The sequence below is a fragment of the Ranitomeya imitator genome, chromosome 1, assembly GCF_032444005.1.
Source record: "Ranitomeya imitator isolate aRanImi1 chromosome 1, aRanImi1.pri, whole genome shotgun sequence".
Taxonomy (NCBI): Eukaryota; Metazoa; Chordata; class Amphibia; order Anura; family Dendrobatidae; genus Ranitomeya; species Ranitomeya imitator.
In genome coordinates, this window is record NC_091282.1 from 1,027,067,619 (window position 1) to 1,027,089,565 (window position 21,947).

General features: G+C 45.8%; 1 protein-coding gene across 1 annotated transcript in view; it reads left to right on the forward strand.

The window, feature by feature from the left end:
- The window catches only part of LOC138658268 (uncharacterized), a 103,560-nt gene extending 89,024 nt beyond the window's left edge, over window positions 1-14,536 (forward strand). The window contains exons 4-5 of the mRNA XM_069745750.1: window positions 13,198-13,617; window positions 14,067-14,536. Of these exons, the coding sequence (XP_069601851.1) occupies window positions 13,198-13,617; window positions 14,067-14,375 (729 nt within the window). The 3' untranslated portion in view covers window positions 14,376-14,536. The remainder of the gene's footprint in view (window positions 1-13,197; window positions 13,618-14,066) is intronic.
- Window positions 14,537-21,947: the final 7,411 nt, after the last annotated feature.

Below are 21,947 nucleotides of genomic sequence, written 5' to 3' on the forward strand. Positions count from 1 at the left end.
AACTAACGGCACGGAGGTACACCCTCTGCGTCCCAGAGCTTCCAGCAAGCAAGAAAAAACAAATAGACAAGCTGGACAGAAAAATACAGCAAACAAAATAGCAAAGCGGAACTTAGCTATGCAGAGCAGCAGGCCACAGGAACGATCCAGGAGGAAACAGGTCCAATACTAGAACATTGACTGGAGGCCAGGATCAAAGCACTAGGTGGAGTTAAATAGAGCAGCACCTAACGACTTCACCACATCACCTGAGGAAGGAAACTCAGAAACCGCAGTACCACTCTCCTCCACCAACGGAAGCTCACAGAGAGAATCAGCCGAAGTACCACTTGTGACCACAGGAGGGAGCTCTGCCACAGAATTCACAACACAGGTGGAGTTAAATAGAGCAGCACCTAACGACTTAACCTCATCACCTGAGGAAGGAAACTCAGAAGCCGCAGTACCACTCTCATCCACCAAAGGAAGCTCATAGACAGAACCAGCCGAAGTAACACTCTCGACCACAGGAGGGAGCTTGGCCACAGAATTCACAACAGTACCCCCCCCTTGAGGAGGGGTCACCGAACCCTCACCAGAGCCCCCAGGCCGACCAGGATGAGCCACATGAAAGGCACGAACCAGATCGGCAGCATGGACATCAGAGGCAAAGACCCAGGAATAATCTTCCTGACCATAACCTTTCCACTTAACCAGATACTGGAGTTTCCGTCTCGAAACACGAGAATCCAAAATCTTCTCCACTATATACTCCAATTCCCCTTCAACCAAAACCGGAGCAGGAGGATCAATAGATGGAACCACAGGTGCCACGTATCTCCGCAACAATGACCTATGGAACATGTTATGGATGGAAAAAGAAGCTGGAAGAGTCAAACGAAAAGACACAGGATTAAGAACCTCACAAATCCTACATGGACCAATGAAACGAGGCTTAAATTTAGGAGAGGAAACCTTCATAGGAATATAACGAGATGACAACCAAACCAAATTCCCAACACGAAGTCGGGGACCCACACAGCGCCTGCGGTTAGCGAAACGTTGAGCCTTCTCCTGGGACAAGGTCAAATTGTCCACTACATGAGTCCAAATCTACTGCAACCTATCCACCACAGTATCCACACCAGGACAGTCCGAAGACTCAACCTGCCCTGAAGAGAAACGAGGGTGGAACCCAGAATTGCAGAAAAACGGCGAAACCAAAGTAGCCGAGCTGGCCCGATTATTAAGGGCGAACTCAGCCAAAGGCAAAAAGGACACCCAATCATCCTGATCAGCAGAAACAAAACATCTCAGATATGTTTCCAAGGTCTGATTGGTTCGTTCAGTCTGGCCATTTGTCTGAGGATGGAAAGCCGAGGAAAAAGACAAATCAATGCCCATCCTAGCACAAAAGGCTCGCCAAAACCTCGAAACAAACTGGGAACCTCTGTCAGAAACTATGTTCTCTGGAATGCCATGTAAACGAACCACATGCTGGAAAAACAATGGCACCAAATCAGAGGAGGAAGGCAATTTAGACAAGGGCACCAAATGGACCATCTTAGAGAAGCGATCACAAACCACCCAAATGACCAACATTCTTTGAGAGACGGGGAGATCCGAAATAAAATCCATAGAGATATGTGTCCAAGGCCTCTTCGGGACCGGCAAGGGCAAAAGCAACCCCCTGGCACGAGAACAGCAGGGCTTAGCCCGAGCACAAATCCCACAGGACTGCACAAAAGAACGCACATCCCGCGACAGAGATGGCCACCAAAAGGATCTAGCCACCAAATCTCTGGTACCAAAGATTCCAGGATGACCAGCCAACACCGAACAATGAACCTCAGAGATAACTTTATTCGTCCACCTATCAGGGACAAACAGTTTCTCCGCTGGACAACGGTCAGGTCTATTAGCCTGAAATTTTTGCAGCACCCGCCGCAAATCAGGGGAGATGGCAGACAAAATTACCCCCTCTTTGAGAATACCCGCCGGCTCAGGCAAACCCTGAGAATCGGGCACAAAACTCCTAGACAGGGCATCCGCCTTCACATTTTTAGAGCCCGGAAGGTACGAAACCCCAAAGTCAAAACGGGAGAAAAACAGCGACCAACGAGCCTGTCTAGGATTCAACCATTTGGCAGACTCGAGATAAGTCAAGTTTTTGTGATCAGTCAAGACCACCACCCGATGCTTAGCTCCTTCAAGCCAATGACGCCACTCCTCGAATGCCCACTTCATGGCCAGCAACTCTCGATTGCTAACATCATAATTTCCCTCAGCAGGCGAAAATTTCCTGGAAAAGAAGGCGCATGGTTTCATCACCGAGCAATCAGAACTTCTCTGCGACAAAACAGCCCCTGCTCCAATTTCGGAAGCATCAACCTCGACCTGGAACGGAAGCGAAACATCTGGTTGGCACAACACAGGGGCAGAAGAAAAACGACGCTTCAACTCTTGAAAAGCTTCCACAGCAGCAGAAGACCAATTGACCACATCAGCACCCTTCTTGGTTAAATCAGTCAACGGTTTAGCAATACTAGAAAAATTAGCGATGAAGCGATGATAAAAATTAGCAAAGCCCAGGAACTTCTGCAGACTCTTCAGAGATGTTGGTTGAGTCCAATCATAAATGGCCTGAACTTTAACAGGGTCCATCTCGATAGTAGAAGGAGAAAAAATGAACCCCAAAAATGAAACCTTCTGAACACCAAAGAGACACTTTGACCCCTTCACAAACAAATAATTACAACGCAGGACCTGGAACACCATTCTGAATTGCTTCACATGAGATTCCCAATCATCCGAGAAGACCAAAGTATCATCCAAGTATACAATCAGGAATTTATACAGGTACTCTCGGAAGATGTCATGCATAAAGGACTGAAACTCTGATGGAGCATTAGAAAGCCCGAATGGCATAACCAGGTACTCAAAATGGCCTTCGGGCGTATTAAATGCTGTTTTCCATTCATCGCCCCGTTTAATATGCACAAGATTATACGCACCACGAAGATCTATCTTGGTGAACCAACTAGCCCCCTTAATCCGAGCAAACAAATCAGACAGCAGCGGCAAGGGGTACTGAAATTTGACCGTAATTTTATTTAGAAGGCGGTAATCAATACAAGGTCTCAGCGAACCATCCTTCTTGGCCACAAAAAAGAACCCCGCTCCCAATGGCGACGATGATGGGCGAATATGACCCTTCTCCAAAGACTCCTTCACGTAACTCCGCATAGCGGCGTGCTCAGGTACAGATAAATTAAACAGTCGACCCTTAGGAAACTTACTACCAGGAATCAAATCGATAGCACAATCACAATCCCTATGCGGAGGTAAGGCATTGGACTTGGGCTCATCGAATACATCCCGGCAATCAGACAAGAACTCTGGGACCTCAGAAGGGGTGGATGATGAGATAGACAGAAATGGAACATCACCATGTACCCCCTGACAACCCCAGCTGGACACAGACATTGATTTCCAATCTAATACTGGGTTATGGACTTGTAGCCATGGCAACCCCAACACGACCACATCATGCAGATTATGCAACACCAGAAAGCGAATATCCTCCTGGTGCGCAGGAGCCATGCACATGGTCAGTTGGGTCCAATACTGGCCAAAGGCGTAGCATCAATTCCTCTCAATGGAATAGGACACTGCAAGGGCTCCAAGACAAACCTACAGCGCCTAGCAAACTCCAAGTCCATCAAATTCAGGGCAGCGCCTGAATCCACAAATGCCATGACAGAATAGGAAGACAAAGAGCAGATCAAAGTAACGGACAAAAGAAATTTCGACTGTACCGTACCAATGGTGGCAGACCTAGCGAACCGCTTAGTGCGCTTAGGACAATCGGAGATAGCATGAGTGGAATCACCACAGTAGAAACACAGCCCATTCTGACGTCTGTGTTCTTGCCTTTCAGCTCTGGTCAAAGTCCTATTGCACTGCATAGGCTCAGGTTTATGCTCAGATAATACCGCCAAATGGTGCACAGATTTACGCTCACGCAAGCGTCGACCGATCTGAATGGCCAAAGACATAGACTCATTCAGACCAGCAGGCATAGGAAATCCCACCATGACATCCTTAAGGGCTTCAGAGAGACCCTTTCTGAAAATAGCTGCCAGCGCACATTCATTCCATTGAGTGAGCACGGACCACTTTCTAAACTTCTGACAATAAATCTCTATCTCATCCTGACCCTGACACAGAGCCAGCAAATTTTTCTCTGCCTGATCCACTGAATTAGGTTCGTCGTACAGCAATCCGAGCGCCAGAAAAAACTCATCAATATTACATAATGCAGGATCTCCTGGCGCAAGGGAAAATGCCCAGTCTTGAGGGTCGCCACGTAATAAAGAAATAATGATCCTAACTTGTTGAACTGGGTCACCAGAGGAGCGGGGTTTCAAAGCCAGAAATAGTTTACAATTATTTTTAAAATTCAAAAACTTAGCTCTATCTCCAGAAAACAACTCAGGAATAGGAATTTTAGGTTCTAACATAGGATTCTGAACCACTAAATCTTGAATGTTCTGTACACTTATAGTGAGATTATCCATCAAAGAGGACAGACCCTGAATGTCCATGTCCACACCTGTGTTCTGAACCACCCTGATGTAAAGGGGAAAAGAAAGACAGAACACAGTGCAAAGAAAAAAAAATGGTCTCAGAACTTCTCTTTTCCCTCTATTGAGAAGCATTAGTACTTTGGGCCTCCAGTACTGTTATGAACAGGTAATTCAGAACCACAATGGACCTTGAAGTTCAGAGCACACAAAGTGACCTGACAATTACCAAAAACAAAGAACGAGCTCTGAGACGTGGGAACTCTGCTGACCGCAATCCCTAATCCTATCACACCACACTAGAAGTAGCCGTGGATTGCGCCTAACGCTCCCTATGCAACTCGGCACAGCCTGAGAAACTAACTAGCCCTGAAGATAGAAAAATAAGCCTACCTTGCCTCAGAGAAATTCCCCAAAGGAAAAGGCAGCCCCCCACATATAATGACTGTGAGTAAAGATGAAAATACAAACACAGAGATGAAATATATTTAGCAAAGTGAGGCCCGACTTACTGAATAGACCGAGGATAGGAAAGATAGCTTTGCAGTCAACACAAAAACCTGCAAACAACCACGCAGAGGGGCAAAAAGACCCTCTGCACCGACTAACGGTACGGAGGTGCTTCCTCTGCGTCTCAGAGCTTCCAGCAAGCAAGAAAAACCAATATAGCAAGCTGGACAGAAAATATAGCAAACAAAAGTAACACAAGCAGAACTTAGCTTAAGCAGGATAGAGAGGCCACAGGAACGATCCAGGAGGAAGCAAGACCAATACTAGAACATTGACTGGAGGCCAGGATCAAAGCACCAGGTGGAGTTAAATAGAGCAGCACCTAACGACTTAACCTCATCACCTGAGGAAGGAAACTCAGAAGCCGCAGTACCACTCTCATCCACCAAAGGAAGCTCATAGACAGAACCAGTCGAAGTACCACTCTCGACCACAGGAGGGAGCTTGACCACAGAATTCACAACAGATGGCTCCCAAAAGAAGGGGACTAAATACGCACTGGAGGGCATCCAAAGTCCCAAGAGAGATCTGAGCCATCGCTGAGTAATAAGCCCCATGCCGTTCTCTGTTTCTGGTGTCATGCCCCTGGCCATATAGCTGCCCAGTGTCCAATGAACTCTGAGCCAGTGGACTGCAGCATAGGCCAGCATTGCTCCTATTTTGCCTACCCCACTTGCAGCATGGTTCCTCATCCTAGCAAGGGCCTCAGGTATGCTCCATGTCTGTAAACGGGGTGATAAGGGCCACACTTCCACACCGGCTCGTCCCTGAGAAGGTGGTGGGAGTCCGGTGTATCCATGGGGACACTAAGAACTATTCTGTGGCCCAAGTCGATGTAAGCTGTTATGATTAGGTGACCTTGGAGCAGCATGAAAACTTTCACTGGAGTAGGTGGTAACTATACTGACCGCAAACCCTGATCTTAACACCGTGACTAGAAGTAGCCGTGGGGTGTGCCTAACAAAACCTAGACACCTCGACACAGCCGGAGGACTAAATACCCCTATAGATGGAAAAAGGAATTCTACCTTGCCTCAGAGCAGAACCCCAAAGGATAGGCAGCCCCCCACAAATATTGACTGTGAGTAGTAGAGGAAAAGACACACGCAGGCAGGAAACAGGATTTAGCAAATGAGGCACACACTAGCTAAATAGGAAAGGATAGGACAGGATACTAAGCGGTCAGTATTAAAAATCCTTCCAAAAATATCCACAGCAGAAAATACAAAAACTCCACCATCTAACTAAAGATGTGGAGCATATATCTGCAACTCCAGAAAATCCAACAAGACTGAGAAAACACTGACACAGTCTAAGCTGGACAAGAGAAAAACAAATGAATAGCACAGAATATAAGCACACTGCATGTGTGCCACAGAAAAAGAAACAGACACTTATCTTTGCTGAATTGGCAGCTAAGCAGGAGAAGCCAGAAAGTGATCCAACACTTCACAAGAAACATTGACAACTGGCAAGGACCAATGAATCCTGCACACCTAAATATCCCAGTCAGAACTGCAATCAGCAGATACACCTGGCCAGGACTGCGACTCAGAGACAACTGCATTCCCACCTACAACCACTGGAGGGAACCCAAAAGCAGAATTCACAACAGTACAGTAAGCATGGACTGTGGTACCGCGTCTCATGAAGTTAGTGTCATCAAGGTTTTGTTGCACCCCATATTAATAGGATAGGACTTTGCATTGTTCTGGGACATATGGGGGATAGCAGAGCCACCTGGGTGATCAGACGACAGTCAGATCACCCCTAAAGAAACCTTACTGCAGGACGTAGTGTTCGAGTTTCCCACGTGTATGGTGTATGCTTATTGGCGATGAGAGTGAGGTAGCAGCTCAAGGCCAAGCAGCGTCTGAGGTCTGTCACAAAAGAACGGAACATCGCTAGCGCGTGCTGAAAATGGCACGCGCTAGTGATGCGCTACAGGCAGAAATAACATTGCTGTCAATGGGTGCGCTAACGGACCCATTGTGCGGCGTTAATTGCGCCATTTTCGCCGCGCAACGCTGTCCGTTATCGTTAACCCATTAACGCAATGGGAACCCAGCGTAAGCCCTACCAGGTGTACCATGTTAGCCTGATTAAACCATGGCAGGACAGAGAATCCGTGGAAGCTCATTGTCTGATGTCCAAGTCCGATTTCAGCACATATGTTAAGGTGGTGGTCACTCAGGTTAAAGAGCATGAGGTACTCACAGAGCCTTACGTTTGCATAAATCTGAAGCTGTATTGGATTCTGAGGCCCACAGAGAGGTGATCTCAAAAGAAGTGAAGTGGATGCTGAATCTAGGGGCCATTGAAGAATCTAAGAGGCTGGTCCAGTCCAATAGTGTTGTGACAATACCAGATGGGGAGTGCCAGTTCTGTAACTGTTACAGGAAACTGAATGAGGTCTCGAAGTTGAGAGATGGGCTCATTGAGAGGCTAGGACCAGCTCGATATATCACCACCCTGAACCTCTTTTAAGGATACTGGCAAATTCCCATGTCAAAAGAGGTGAAGGAGAAGACAGCCTTCTTGACACCAGACCAATGTTATCAGTATGTGAGGATGTTGTTTGGGTTGCAGGGAGCTCCAGCCACTTTCCAGAGAGCCATGGATCGGATCTTAGCACTCCACAAAAAGTATGGAGCGTCCTACCTACATGACATTGTCAGGACTGGGGAAGCCATCTTGGTAAAGTTCAGGCCATAATTAACACCCTGAGAAAGGCAAGCTTTACCATCAACCCAAAAAATGTGCTATGGAGATGTAGGAAGCCAAGTGTCTGGGCTACGTAGTAGATATCTTTCTGTGGAAACTTTTTGAAGAAGAAGCCATGAGCTTCGAAACGCGTTGAATAAACCACCCGAACATCTTATAACTATATCTGGATCCATCATTTGTCGCAGCAGCGTGGATTTTATCCACATCTATTATAATGGTTCTGAGATGTCGCAGCGCCGACCTGTGGATCTTTAGCAGCTGACAACTTCACGCTTTTACTGTGTACCACCAGGTGAGCAGTTCTCTCATAATTGATTGGAAACAATCCTGGGGATAAGACCCTATTTGCGCTTTTTTGTCTCCTACCTTTCTATACTGAGCATACGTAGTAGGTAGAGGTGAAATAAAACCTCAAATAAATAAGATGGATGCGATCCAGAGGTGTCCAAAGTCTCTCTCGAAGAAGCAGGTCAGAGCATTTCTAGGTATTGTGGGCTAGTATCAAATTGTGTCCCTAATTTTGCCCTAATAGCAGACCCACTGACAGATCTTCTGGAAGGGACAAAGTCAACTATGGTTAAGTGGTGCCTGGTAGCTGAGTTGGCCTTCCGCAAACTGAACCTGGTCTTCTGTAAAGAGCCAGTTTTGGTGGTGCCCAACTTCTCCAAAGAGTTTGTGGTCCAGATGAATGCAACGGATGTCAGGCTGGGAGCAGTTTTGACCCTGTAATGTACCTAAGTCGGGAGCTGTCCACATGTGAGAAGAACTACTTCAGAATGGAAAAAGAATGTTTGGCCATCAAGTGGTTGTTGGACGCTCTGAGATATTACCTGTTAGGTAGATGTTTCAGGTTAGTGTTGGACATTGCCCCACTAAGGTGGAGGCGAGAGAAGAAGAGAAACAAAGCCCGAGTAACTAGGTCATTCATAGCCCTACAAGGTTTTAGTTTTCAGGTGGAGCATAGACCTGGGAAACAACATGGGAATGCAGATGCCCTATCAAGGGTCCATTGTATGTTGACAAAAGGTGCCAAGCCACAAGGCTTTGGGCAGAGGAGTAGGGTATGTAAGATGGCAGCTGGGCAAGTCATGGATGGGAGGTATGTGTCCCCCAGGTACCAAACCTCAGTGATGTAGGACCCAGAGAAGCAGGCTCCAGCAAATATAGTGCTGGGAGGTGTTTTTATGAGCTTGGATTAAGGGTTTGGGTTTTCCGAGCAGCTGAAAGAGCTGGGTGGGATCAGCTGCTCTCTTACCTCCAGTCCAGGTCTTGGATGGTCTGATTTAAAGCAGCTGGGGCTGTCTCACTTTGTCTGTGTGTTTTGCAAGGTGAGGAAGACTTGCATGTGCTGCTCAGACCCTGCTGGAGTCTGAAAGGAAAAGACTCAGATTTAAAATGGCCGAGCCATTGTGTTATATGAACATGTTATTTTCCATTTTGTTCTGTGATATCTTTGTTTACCTGGAAGAGGCTGTTTTACTTTGTAACCCTGACAGTTTATGAACTCCTTTAAATAAACCGCCTGGTTGTTTGGAATCAGCTAAGTCCTGTGTGTGAACCAACATCTACCGCAGAGCCGATCTCTCAAAGTAGATAAGACCCTTTTGCGCTTATTGTCATTCCATTTTTTATCTAAACACGTAATTTTTTATAGTACATGAGAAAAGCTGACTAATATTCATCAGTGTGCTAGATCAGTGTTTAGTCAGTGTCAGTTTTTCCCAACAGTAATTTTCTCATTATGCCAAAAAAGACGTGAATTGCTAACAGAAAAAGTTATGTCTCTGGTGTTTATGAGCAAATCTGTTTGAAAAACAATCGCCAAACATAAATTCAGCGCGTAAATTTTCTAAAATCGGGAAAAATCGGTAACATTCTGTAAAAAGTTTGGGAAAATATTTGCTTTGCCACCAAAGTATTTTCAGCACTTTGGCTATGATAATGGTGGTGTATCATGAGCTTGGGACATGTGTTTGATGAGGGGAGGGGGTTTTCAGAGCTCAGAGACGCGGAGTTCTTGTAAATAGAAATTGTTTAGATTTTAAACTCTGCACTACTTCTGCAAAAGTAAATTCCAAAGTGAAATATGGCATGCTGTATTGTGTTAGTCACAAAAAAATTGATTGAGTGTGGATGAGGCCTGTATGTCAAAGAATATATGCTGCAAACAATTCAAAAATTATATTTCCCCCTAATGTTGTGAATGTTAGGAATACAAGAATTTTTTAGTGGCCTCTGGATAAGGCCTCTATAACACACTAGATGCTGGAAACTATTTGAATGTCAGGTCCCCTAGGATATGACACTAGGAACAGAAGAATTTTTTGTGGCCTCTGGATCAGGCCTCTATAACACACTAGATGCTACAAACTGTTTGAAAGTCAGGTCTCCTACTGTATGACACTAGGAACAGAATATTATTTGTAGCCTCTGGATCAGGCCTCTATAACACACTAGATCCTGCAAACTATGGTAAAGTCAAGTCCCCTACTGTATGACACTAGGAACAGGATTTTTTGGTGGCCTCTAGATCAGGCCTCTTTAACACACTAGATGCTACAAACTATTAAGTCAGGTCCCCTACTATATGACATTAGGAACACCAGAATTTTTGGGTGGCCTCTGGATCAGGCTTCTACAGTTTAATTTCAACCCAACAAAATGACAAAGTGTGATACGGCTGGTTTTCAAACTTTTGGTAACTAAAAAATTACACTTTTTTTTTAATATGTCTTAGGTCTGCAGACAGTTTCATATCACCACAGCACTAAATGATAAGGTGGGATTGAGCAGGCTCTTTCACATTTCACATTCTCATTTCACATAGCTAGTGAAAAAAATATGATTTAGACTACCATACTCATGTGTGGAGCACAATAGAAGCAGCACACAACACACTTGTAGGACATGTGCCCTGCTGGCTTTATTTGTGAATCTCAATAATTGCAAAAAAGGCAAAAAAAAATGCTGGAAGGTTAATTTAACAGCCACACCGGGCACTAGCCAGCTACACTATCTGACTGATATACAACCGCCTAGCTAACTAGCTAAAATCTTGCTGCTATCAGTGTCAGCATCAGGAGAAGCCTCTCTGCGCTGTTACAGTGTCAAAATGATGCTAAAACAAGATGTTTGCTATTTATATGGAGAGGGACATGTGATATCAGCAGCCAATGACACAAGCCGTTGTGCCAGGATATTGTGTTTCCTGCGCCCTGATTGGCTAGTCTCAATGCACACATATAAAATTAGGGAAAAAAAAAAGACTTTTTACAAGAATGTCGTGCCTCTGAGCTCTGTAAACCCCCTCCCCTCATCAAACAAACGTTCATGATACACTACCATTATCTTAGCTAAAGTGCTGAAAATACTTTAGGGGCAACACAAATATTTTCCCACACTTTCACCGAATGTTACCGATTTTTACTGATTTTATAAAATTTTGCTCATGTTTCTGATCACAAATCCAAATGTGCCATATTCATGTTGAATTTATGTTTGGCAATCGTTTTACAAACAAATTCGCTCATCACTACTCCTTACAAATAAATGGTGGTGGAGTATTGGCCAGTTTCTGTACATTTTATGCAGGTCTAAGAGCCTCTGTTAACACGTTCCACAGACGTATTTAGGCTGCAGCCTTACACATATTGGAACATGGTTATTGTCACACTAAGGGTACTGTCTCACAGTGGCACTTTGGTCGCTACGACGGCACGATCTGTGACATTGCAGCGTCGCTTGATTATTGCTCCAGCGTCGTAGACTGCGGTCACACTTTGCAATACACGGCGCTGGAGCGATAATTTCATGACGTATTTGCGATGTACAAGTCGTACGGGACAGTCGTATGGGCATGTCACACAGGAGGTGCTCTCACAATTCAGAGCACATTTGCATAATCTATGCATGACGTTGTTAATGAGGGGCGTGTTGTGCTGCTAGCTAACTATACCTGTAGTGTGCTGATTGGTCATTGGTTACTGTGCACACATTGGTTGGGAAAATTGTCACCTGAGCGCTATTGTTCCCGACGACACCTCACCTTCTTCACTTTGTACTTGGACACTTGGTGGACCTGGACGTCTGATTTTGTATTTCCCAGACTATTCCACGATTTGCACCGCTGCTTCGAGGTATGTAAAAGCGCTTGGGCGTGGTGGATGGAATGCTGTATGATCGCATGAGCGCTTCGTGACGCCGCTGTAGCGAAGCGGATGGTACGCTGTTTTGGGTTCTGATGGGCTGGGGCGTGGTGGATGGGATTTGCACCGCTGCTTGTATGTATGTGGTGGTAGGCTGTTTTGGGTTATGATGGGCAGGGGTGTGGTGGATGGGATTTGCACTGCTGCTTGTATGTATGTGGTGGTACGCTGTTTTGGCAGATGGAACAATGTATGGTCGGCATGAGCGCTTTGTGCGGCTGCTGTAGTGAAGTGGGTGGTACGCTGTTTAGGGTTATGGTGGCCTAGGGCGTGGCAGATGGAACAATGTATGGTCGGCATGAGCGCTTTGTGCGGCTGCTGTAGTGAAGCGGATGGCACGCTGTTTAGGGTTATGGTGGCCTAGGGCGTGGCAGATGGAACAATGTATGGTCGGCATGAGCGCTTTGTGCGGCTGCTGTAGTGAAGCGGATGGTACGCTGTTTAGGGTTATTGTGGCCTAGGGCGTGGCAGATGGAACAATGTATGGTCGGCATGAGCGCTTTGTGCGGCTGCTGTAGTGAAGCGGATGGTACGCTGTTTTGGGTTATGGTGGCCTAGGGCGTGGCAGATGGAACAATGTATGGTCGGCATGAGCGCTTTGTGCGGCTGCTGTAGTGAAGTGGGTGGTACGCTGTTTTGGGTTATGGTGGCCTAGGGCGTGGCAGATGGAACAATGTATGGTCGGCATGAGCGCTTTGTGTGGCTGCTGTAGTGAAGCGGGTGGTACGCTGTTTTGGGTTATGGTGGCCTAGGGCGTGGCAGATGGAACAATGTATGGTCGGCATGAGCGCTTTGTGCGGCTGCTGTAGTGAAGCGGGTGGTACGCTGTTTAGGGTTATGGTGGCCTAGGGCGTGGCAGATGGAACAATGTATGGTCGGCATGAGCGCTTTGTGCGGCTGCTGTAGTGAAGCGGATGGTACGCTGTTTAGGGTTATGGTGGCCTAGGGCGTGGCAGATGGAACAATGTATGGTCGGCATGAGCGCTTTGTGCGGCTGCTGTAGTGAAGCAGGTGGTACGCTGTTTTGGGTTATGGTGGCCTAGGGCGTGGCAGATGGGAAAATGACTGCTGTTTTTTAAAGTGGCGTTTGCACCTCTGTGAACCTTTTTTTTTTTTGTCCCCCTTTCGCTGTTGCTGTTTTAATGTACTATTTGTAAAACACCTAACTTTAATTTTTTTTAATTTTACAGATGTCAAATCGTATTGAGTTTATCCGCGAGTTCCTTGAGATATACCAGTCTTTTCCCTGCCTTTGGAAGATAAAATCGCCAGAGTATTCCAACAGGGAAAAGCGTAAGGCCGGATATTCGAAGCTGATAGAATTTTACAATCTCCATGCACCTGAAGAGCAAGCCACCGAAGCAGTAGTTAAGAAGAAAATTCAGGCGCTGCGCACGGTGTGGAGGAAGGAGCTCAATAAGGTCTTGCACACTTCCAAGTCCGGGGCTTCAACTGAAGAGGTGTACGTGCCGAAGCTCTGGTATTTTGATCATCTTAATTTTCTTCGGGACCAAGAGGTGCCACGGTCATCTACGTGTTTGCGCTCGTTGGCACCTGTGGAACCTACAGTATCTCAGAACCACGTCGAGCTGGACTCACAAGGGCAACAAGTAAGTACCTCTTTGCACCACTGGTTCACCAATGTGGCCTATAATTATATATAATTTATCTGCATTTTCTGTGTTATCCATCTGATTATACCATCAATTAGAAGTTTTAACATTTTTCTGTACAGATAAGTAACCCTGTCGCAGAAAAGTATTACATGGCGACCTTCATAACCCATACCATCTAAACTTATTGAAAATAGTATCGGTTTCAGCTAGAGATAAGTATTCTTGCTTTAACTATTCAGACCCAAAATTGGTAATCAGGTTGCCCTACTAGTCTGAACAGTGGAGTGCAAAGTTATAAATAAATGTGAATGATAAATATTACTAATAAAATAATATATAGCAACTTTTTCGCATGTATACGAATATATATTTTTAATGCGGTTAGGGTGGTGTACATCGTTTTCTTTTTTTTTTTTAATAATTTCCTTTTTTATTCTCCCCAGGAGGACAGTGCACAGGACAGTGCACAGGACAATGCACAGGACTGCTCCACGAGTCAAATAGTGGAGGCTGCACCTGCACGGAGTCAATGGAGGCAGGGTTCAAGGAAGCGTAAAGCCACCTCAGACGTCTCCCTTGAACTGTTGACCCTGGCCAAAAAGGCGTTGACGAACAATGCCAGCCCAGCGTTGGAGGGTTTTGGACACTACATCGTCGACAAACTTTCTAAAATGGACGAGAGGCAAATAACTCTAACGGAGCGTCTTATTTTTGAGGCTGTTAATAAGGGTTCGGATGGCACTTTGGATTAACACACACGGTTGTCCGCATAATGTCCACCATATTGGCCCCAAACACCAGCACGCCCCAATTTCCCCGTGTCCCACTTTGGCCCGTCACCCCAAAACTCCTACCCGACCATGCCGTCTCACATTGCTTCGCCCATCAGGCACCTTCATGTTCGCAATGAAGATTCAGTGTATCACGATTTGTGATAGTTTGGTTTCTTAAGGATTTTTAAATTGTAATTTTGTTAATAATTTGTTTTGAATAAAAACTTTTTATTGAACTTCAATCTCGACAGCTTGATTGGTGGGTCTCGATCACAAAGACAAAATGGGTCCACAGCACAGTATGACGGCAGAAATGAACTTTACAAAGAAATGTACTTTTAACAAAACAAAAAATAGAGAATGGAATAAAAGTCTATATATATATATATATGTATATTTTTAAATTAACAACCTAAACTGTACAAGCAGACACTTGGTTTTTATTTTGGCCCCGCCTCCAAGAGTTGGCACATGTCCCGAAGCTTCTGCAGCTCCCCCATTGCCACATTCTGCTGCTCCTGAATCCGCGCCATAGTGTCTATCAGCCTTTCAATTCCAGCTTCTAGATCGTCCATGGTCACACTGCCGGCAGCTGTGGATCAAAAAACATAACATTAATAACACAGTAGTCTCCCGATAGTGGGCTGGGATCACATCCCCATAATAGCGTTTAGGATGAATGAAACATCTCTGAGGCGGCAGAAGGCTCTGAAACTGCCCTTGCTGTCCAGGGTTACATAGAGAGAGGCAGTGAGTGACAATCTTAAGCGTGTTTAAAAAACTTACATGGCAAGACCTCGTCTGGGGACATATTCTCCGAAGGAGAGAAGACCGGAAGTGAATGAGGGGGCCAGTACTGCGCGGACTGGGATGCCTCGTGGTGGCGGTGCTGTGTCTTTGCCTCTTTGAATGGAAAAAAATGTGCTGTCAGCATACATGGCAACAGTGGCTGCAGGGGGGGCATACCTGCAACCAAATCCCAATCACATTATTGTGGAAACCTACTAGAATGTGGAGGTGTTGACTCTGATGGCACAGCTAGATTAGAGGCGGTGTGGGATGCCTTGTAGTGGCGGCGCTTTGTCTTTGCCTCTTTGAATGGAAAAAAAAGGTGCTGTCAGCATACATGGCAACAGTGGCTGCGGGGGGGGGGCATACCTGCAACCAAATCCCAATCACATTATTGTGGAAACCTACTAGAATGTGGAGGCGTTGACCCGGAGGACACAGCTAGATCAGAGGCGGTGTGGGATGCTTCGTGGTGGCGGCGCTGTGTCTTTGCCTCTTTGAATGAAAAAAAAAGGTGCTGTCAGCATACATGGCAACAGTGGCTGTGGGGGGGGGAGCATACCTGCAATCAAATCCCAATCACATTATTGTGGAAACCTACTAGAATGTGGAGGCGTTGACCCGGAGGGCACAGCTGGATCAGCCCCTCTTGGGCCAAAAAAGAGGTTTTTTTAACCGTTATGTTGTGTGCTGGGTTAATTAAATAGTGGAGCAGGCCTGGGACAGCCAAGCCAAGGCCGACACAGTAGGTTAAACTTTACATGTAGTGTGCGCACAAAATGGCAGCCATAGCAACAGAGTTTGCAAACCGCATCCTAAAGTGCCTCCATTTTGTGCATCTGCTTGGCTGATGCACAAGATGGCAGCCAGAGATGTTTTATACATCATTTTACCTAGTGCATAGATAAGCATTGCTGCATAGCCATACACTATATACAAAATAAACAAACAACTACTTAAACATGTCATACCGTTCATGAGCTACAAAACGGGAACGCCGAAGGTGCATTTCTGGAGCCGGCGGCACAACCGCGACGCTGTGCATACCGGCGTCACAACCGCGATGCTGCGCATAAACGGAGACGCTATAGCGATGCGGATCGCGCGGGAGCACGGCAGAGTTAAGGACCTCCTCTGGGCGTTGTTAGGCGGTGCTGTACAGCGTCTTTCCACCTAAAATGGTGGCAAGACAAAGATGTGCTCCTCTGGGGCAGACCGAGCTCTGCTTTTTTGTACATAAAATGGATGCCCTGGATTACGAGTGCCAGGAGACTCGCCCAGCCCACCCGAACCTACACAAGCAGGAGGTGCTGCGTCGCATTGGGCACATGCTGGATAGGAGGTTTGGCGTCCGCCGCAGTGCGCTGCAGCTGCGGAAGAAATGGGCTGACCTCCGCCACAAAAATCCACACCTTCTGGCAGAGTTGCGTGCGGAGACAAGGCGAGGCAAGTACCAGTATGGGGGAATTGGGCGATGCACGCTTTTAGGAGGAGGTTGGCAACCCTGCGCACAAGTTTTTCTTTTATTTTTTGGGGGGTCTGGAGCCCTGTACTTTGGTGTCTAAACATTGCGTTTCTTGTCCAAATGCTGCTGCAAAAACGTATCAGAACACAGCTTTCATTCCCTAACAATTTTTGGAAAAATTAAAGCAGGAACCTGATTGGTTGCAATGCTTCCCTTTGCTCTGCACTTGGTTTTGAACATACAGTACAGGAATGTCTAACCATTGCGTTTCTTTCATTTATGTGTAGAGAGAAGGTGCCGGCAACAGGTGCCTGCCATTGCCACCAGCCCTCCTTCGTCCGCCACCAGCAGCAGCCCACAGCCCGGGACCTCACGTAAGTGTACCATCATTCATAGCAATTTTAGTACTGCATAGGTGACATAACAGTGTAGTGGAAATATTGTATACATTATCCAGCGCGCACTGCTAGAAGGGGTAATCAGTAGACGCGTGCAGCCGTGATGCGCTTCTATTACTATGGCATACACACCGTGCCGCACACAATACGGAGCAGACACAGCGCCGCACACACTACGACGTACACACCGTGCCGCACACAGTACGACGTACACACCGTACGGAGCACACAATACGGAGCCCACACTGTACTACACATATAAAATACAAGCTTCTCAGTTACAACTTGTCCAAATGCTGCTGCAAAAGCCATACAGTATAGGAATGTCTAACCATTGCGTTTCTTTCATTTATGTGTAGAGAGAAGGCGTCGGCAACAGGCACCTGCCATTGCCACCAGCTCTCCTTCGTCCGCCACCAGCGGCAGCCCACAGCCCGGGACGTCACGTAAGTGTACCATCATTCATTGCAATTTTATTACTGCATAGGTGACATAAGAGGGTAGCGGAAATATTGTATACATTACAGGCGCAGTAAGGAGCAGGCGCCCTACCACCCCTCCAACATCACTTCGGACCTGGCTCCCTCGCACCCCTTCACCATCCTCAACACTTCCCTTCCGCCACTCATCTTCCTCCCCCGGGTCGGCGGCCTTCTCACCAGAAGCGACCATTCGTAAGTGACCAAAAGTGCGAGTGCTTCCCAACGCCGTGTTCCATTGTTAAGCAGATATTGTTTCCTTTTAGCAGCGTCATCTGTGGCCAGATCGAGGGGCTGGGAAATTAGCAGCTCTAGTGCCGCCGAAGAACAACCGGCGCCCATTCTCCGTAAGTATACAGACAGTGGGAGGGGTTATCGGTGTGAGGTGACATTTGAAAAAAATAAATAAAAAAAAAATAAAAATTTTTCGCCCTCTGTGACAGGACCAAATTGAGTGTGTTGTAATTGTCAGGGTATGTTCACACGTGCTGTATTTGCAGCGTAATCACCGTCCATTCTCCAACCTCTTCTATCCACAGAACCGGCCACCGTGAGAGAGCTGCTGGCGAAGCTAGAGCGCCTGGAGCGGACAGCAGCATTCCTACTGGCTCAAGTAGAGCAGCATGGGCGCACGCTGCACCTGTTGGGCCGTGGGAGGACATAATGTGTTTTTGTCATTGTTTGTAAAATTGTTTGGTAATTGTTTTCCAAAAAATAAATATTACAAAAAAATGCATTTGTATATCATAGGCGGTGTGGGATGCCACGTGGCGGCGGCGCTGTCTGTCTGGGTCTTCGAATGAAAAAAAAATAAATAAAAAAAGCGTATGTAGTACCGCTCCCACTACGACAAGCTAATAAAACTGCCCTATAAAAGTCCCCGAAGCGTACCCCACATTCACAGGAATGACCAAATTCACCCTTTGGCGTACCATACTCTCCGATACCTGCGTACTCACCTCTGCGTATCTCGTGACGAAGGTCCTGCAGGCGGCCACGGCATTTCGACTTCAGATCGCCCCATTTTTTAACGATCTGGGCCTTGCTTCTGGTCATTCCAGACTGCTTCCTGAGGCCCTCAGACACAGCACGCACGACTTCCTCCTTGTGCTGATTGCGGTGCAGCTCCAGCCCAGTGGTATTGTACTGCAGCTGATCCATGGTGGCAATCAAGAACTTTAGCTCCGGGATGTTCAGCATGTCTGGGAACCAAAGGAAGACAGGGTAGGAACGCACGCACGCTATAACGTACGTTCGGCATCACGCCGTCATAGACAACGAGTGCACATTACGTGCCGCTCCGGCGTTATGTACACATCCATCGAACGGCATTGACTCTGGGCATTCCTTCCGTGCCGCTCAGGCATAATAAAATGAACACGAACCGGCACTTACAATTAGCGTTCATACCGTGTCGTTCTGGCGAGGTAAAATTAATCCCTAGGCCCGAAGGATGGTTTGCACGTCAATGACTGGGCTAATTTTTGATACAGGAAAGAAATATATCTTGGTACCGTGTTAGCCAGTGGATAGAAAAATATTTAGAATTGAGAGTCCTCAGTGGTTGATACCTTTTAATGGCTAACTGAAAAGATGGTAACAAATTGCAAGCTTTCGAGACTACACAGGTCTCTTCATCAGGCAAAGACTAAAACAAATTCTGAAGAATCACATATTTATGCACAACATAGTATAGGAAAAAAAAAAAAGGGAAAAAAAAAAACCATGGATAAGCCAGGTGACATGAAGCAGAATTACCATGGGATTGGGTTTGTAATCCAGAGTCCTTTGGGAATTAGATTCTCCTTTTTGCATTTAGATAGGAAAAAAATGTCACTGTCCATTTGTGCACGTTTCTTCAGAAGTGGTTTTAGTTCCATAAAGATGCGGTACATTCTGGTATCCTCCATTTTGATACAGGAAAGAAATATATCTTGGTACCGTGTTAGCCAGTGGATAGAAAAATATTTAGAATTTATCACCCATGGTAATTCTGCTTCATGTCACCTGGCTTATCCATGGTTTTTTTTTTTCCCTTTTTTTTTTTCCTATACTATGTTGTGCATAAATATGTGATTCTTCAGAATTTGTTTTAGTCTTTGCCTGATGAAGAGACCTGTGTAGTCTCGAAAGCTTGCAATTTGTTACCATCTTTTCAGTTAGCCATTAAAAGGTATCAACCACTGAGGACTCTCAATTCTAAATATTGGGCTAATTTTTATAATTCTGACCACTGTCTCTTTATGAGGGTAAAAATCAGGAAGCTTCAAAGGATCTTGGTAATTCTGACATTGTTTTCTCGTGAGATATTGTACTCCATGTTATTAGTGGTTAAATGTATTTGATAAAACTTGGGTGTGTTTTGGACAAAACCGAAAATGTGGCAAAAAATTCGAAAATTTCACAATTTTCCTACTTTGAATTTTTATGCCCTACAATCAAAGAGATACGTCTCACAAAACACTTAATTAGTAACATTTCCCACATGTCTACTTAACATCAGCACAGTTTGGGAACCAATTCTCTTTTTTGGTTCAACTAGTTTACCCTTCCGGTGTTTCACTGTAATTTTTGGAGTGTTTACATAAAAATGAACATTGACCTTTTTTCCACACAAAAAGTCTGCTCCAATTTGTTTTCTTTTACCAAGGGTTACAGGATAAATAGGACCCCATAATATGTTGTACAATTGTCCTGAGTACGCCGATACCCCATATGTGTGGATAAACCATTGTTTGGGTGCATGGCAGAGCACGGAAGGGATGGAGCGCCATTTGACTTTTAAATGCAAAATTGATCGTTCGCCATGACATACTATCCCGTCACAGGTAATTAAGTCCCAGGTCACTTTGACGTGATAGTACGTCATATAGGATTAAGGAGTTAACCACTTTATATAAAAAGAACAACCGTGATTATTAACGGGAGTAATGCAATACAATTTTATTAAACAAAAGAGAGTTGCCTATTAAAACAATGCCATTGTGGAAACCAAAGCTTAAAATATAGATTGTTCAGTTTACGCTAAACATACAAGTTTGTTTTTATACGGCGTGATCCTGCCAGGGCACAGCTCTAGAACCATTAAAGTACAGGCAGTATTTTTCTCTACAGTCCCTTGCATCGTCTGCTTGTCTGCCAGATCCCAGCGCTTGAAGACCTGCTAAATTTTCTTCTTGTGTCGGTCATTCCCCGGGCACAATATCTCCGGTTATTGGGTCCACAGAATCAATAAATGAAGGAGGAGAGTAGGAGCTGGTGTCGTGGCGTCTCAGGAAGTTATGCAGCACACAGCATGCCAAAACGACAAAGTCTATAGACGGCAGCTTCAAGTTGATAGCGGTGTGGAAAACTCTAAACCGATTCGCCATAATCCCAAAGGCATTTTCGACCACACGACGGGCCCTAGACAACCGGTAGTTAAAGATTCTCCGCTCCGCTGTGAGTGTTCTCTGCGGAAATGGCTTCAGCAGATGTGGATGAAGAGGGAAAACTTCATCAGCGATGAAAACAAAATTGAGGTTTCCCTTTGTGTCTTCATTTCGTGGCAACTGTAGTTGATTGTTCCTCAAGGCTTCCCCAAATGAAGTGTGTTCAAAAACACCACCATCGGAGACTCGACCATTCATGCCAACATCCACTGTTATGAACAGGTGAATCAGAACCACAATGGACCTAGTGGTTAAGAGCACACAAAGTGACCTGATAGTTACTAACATAGGACGAGCTCTGAGACGTGGGAACTCTGCTGACCGCAATCCCTAATCCTATCATACCACACTAGAGGTAGCCGTGGATTGCGCCTAACGCTCCCTATGCAACTCGGCACAGCCTGAGAAACTAACTAGCCCTGAAGATAGAAAAATAAGCCTACCTTGCCTCAGAGAAATTTCCCAAAGGAAAAGGCAGCCCCCCACATATAATGACTGTGAGTTAAGATGAAAATACAAACACAGAGATGAAATAGATTTTAGCAAAGTGAGGCCCGACTTACTGAATAGACCGAGGATAGGAAAGATAGCTTTGCGGTCAGCACAAAAACCTACAAACAACCACGCAGAGGGGCAAAAAGACCCTCCGCACCGACTAACGGTACGGAGGTGCTCCCTCTGCGTCTCAGAGCTTCCAGCAAGCAAGAAAAACCAATATAGCAAGCTGGACAGAAAATATAGCAAACAAAAGTAACACAAGCAGAACTTAGCTTATGCAGGGCAGACAGGCCACAAGAACGATCCAGGAGAGAGCCAGACCAATACTGGAACATTGACTGGAGGCCAGGAACAAAGAACTAGGTGGAGTTAAATAGAGCAGCACCTAACGACTTAACCTCGTCACCTGAGGAAGGAAACTCAGAAGCCGCAGCCCCACTCACATCCACCAGCGGAAGCTCATAGACAGAACCAGCCGAAGTACCACTCAT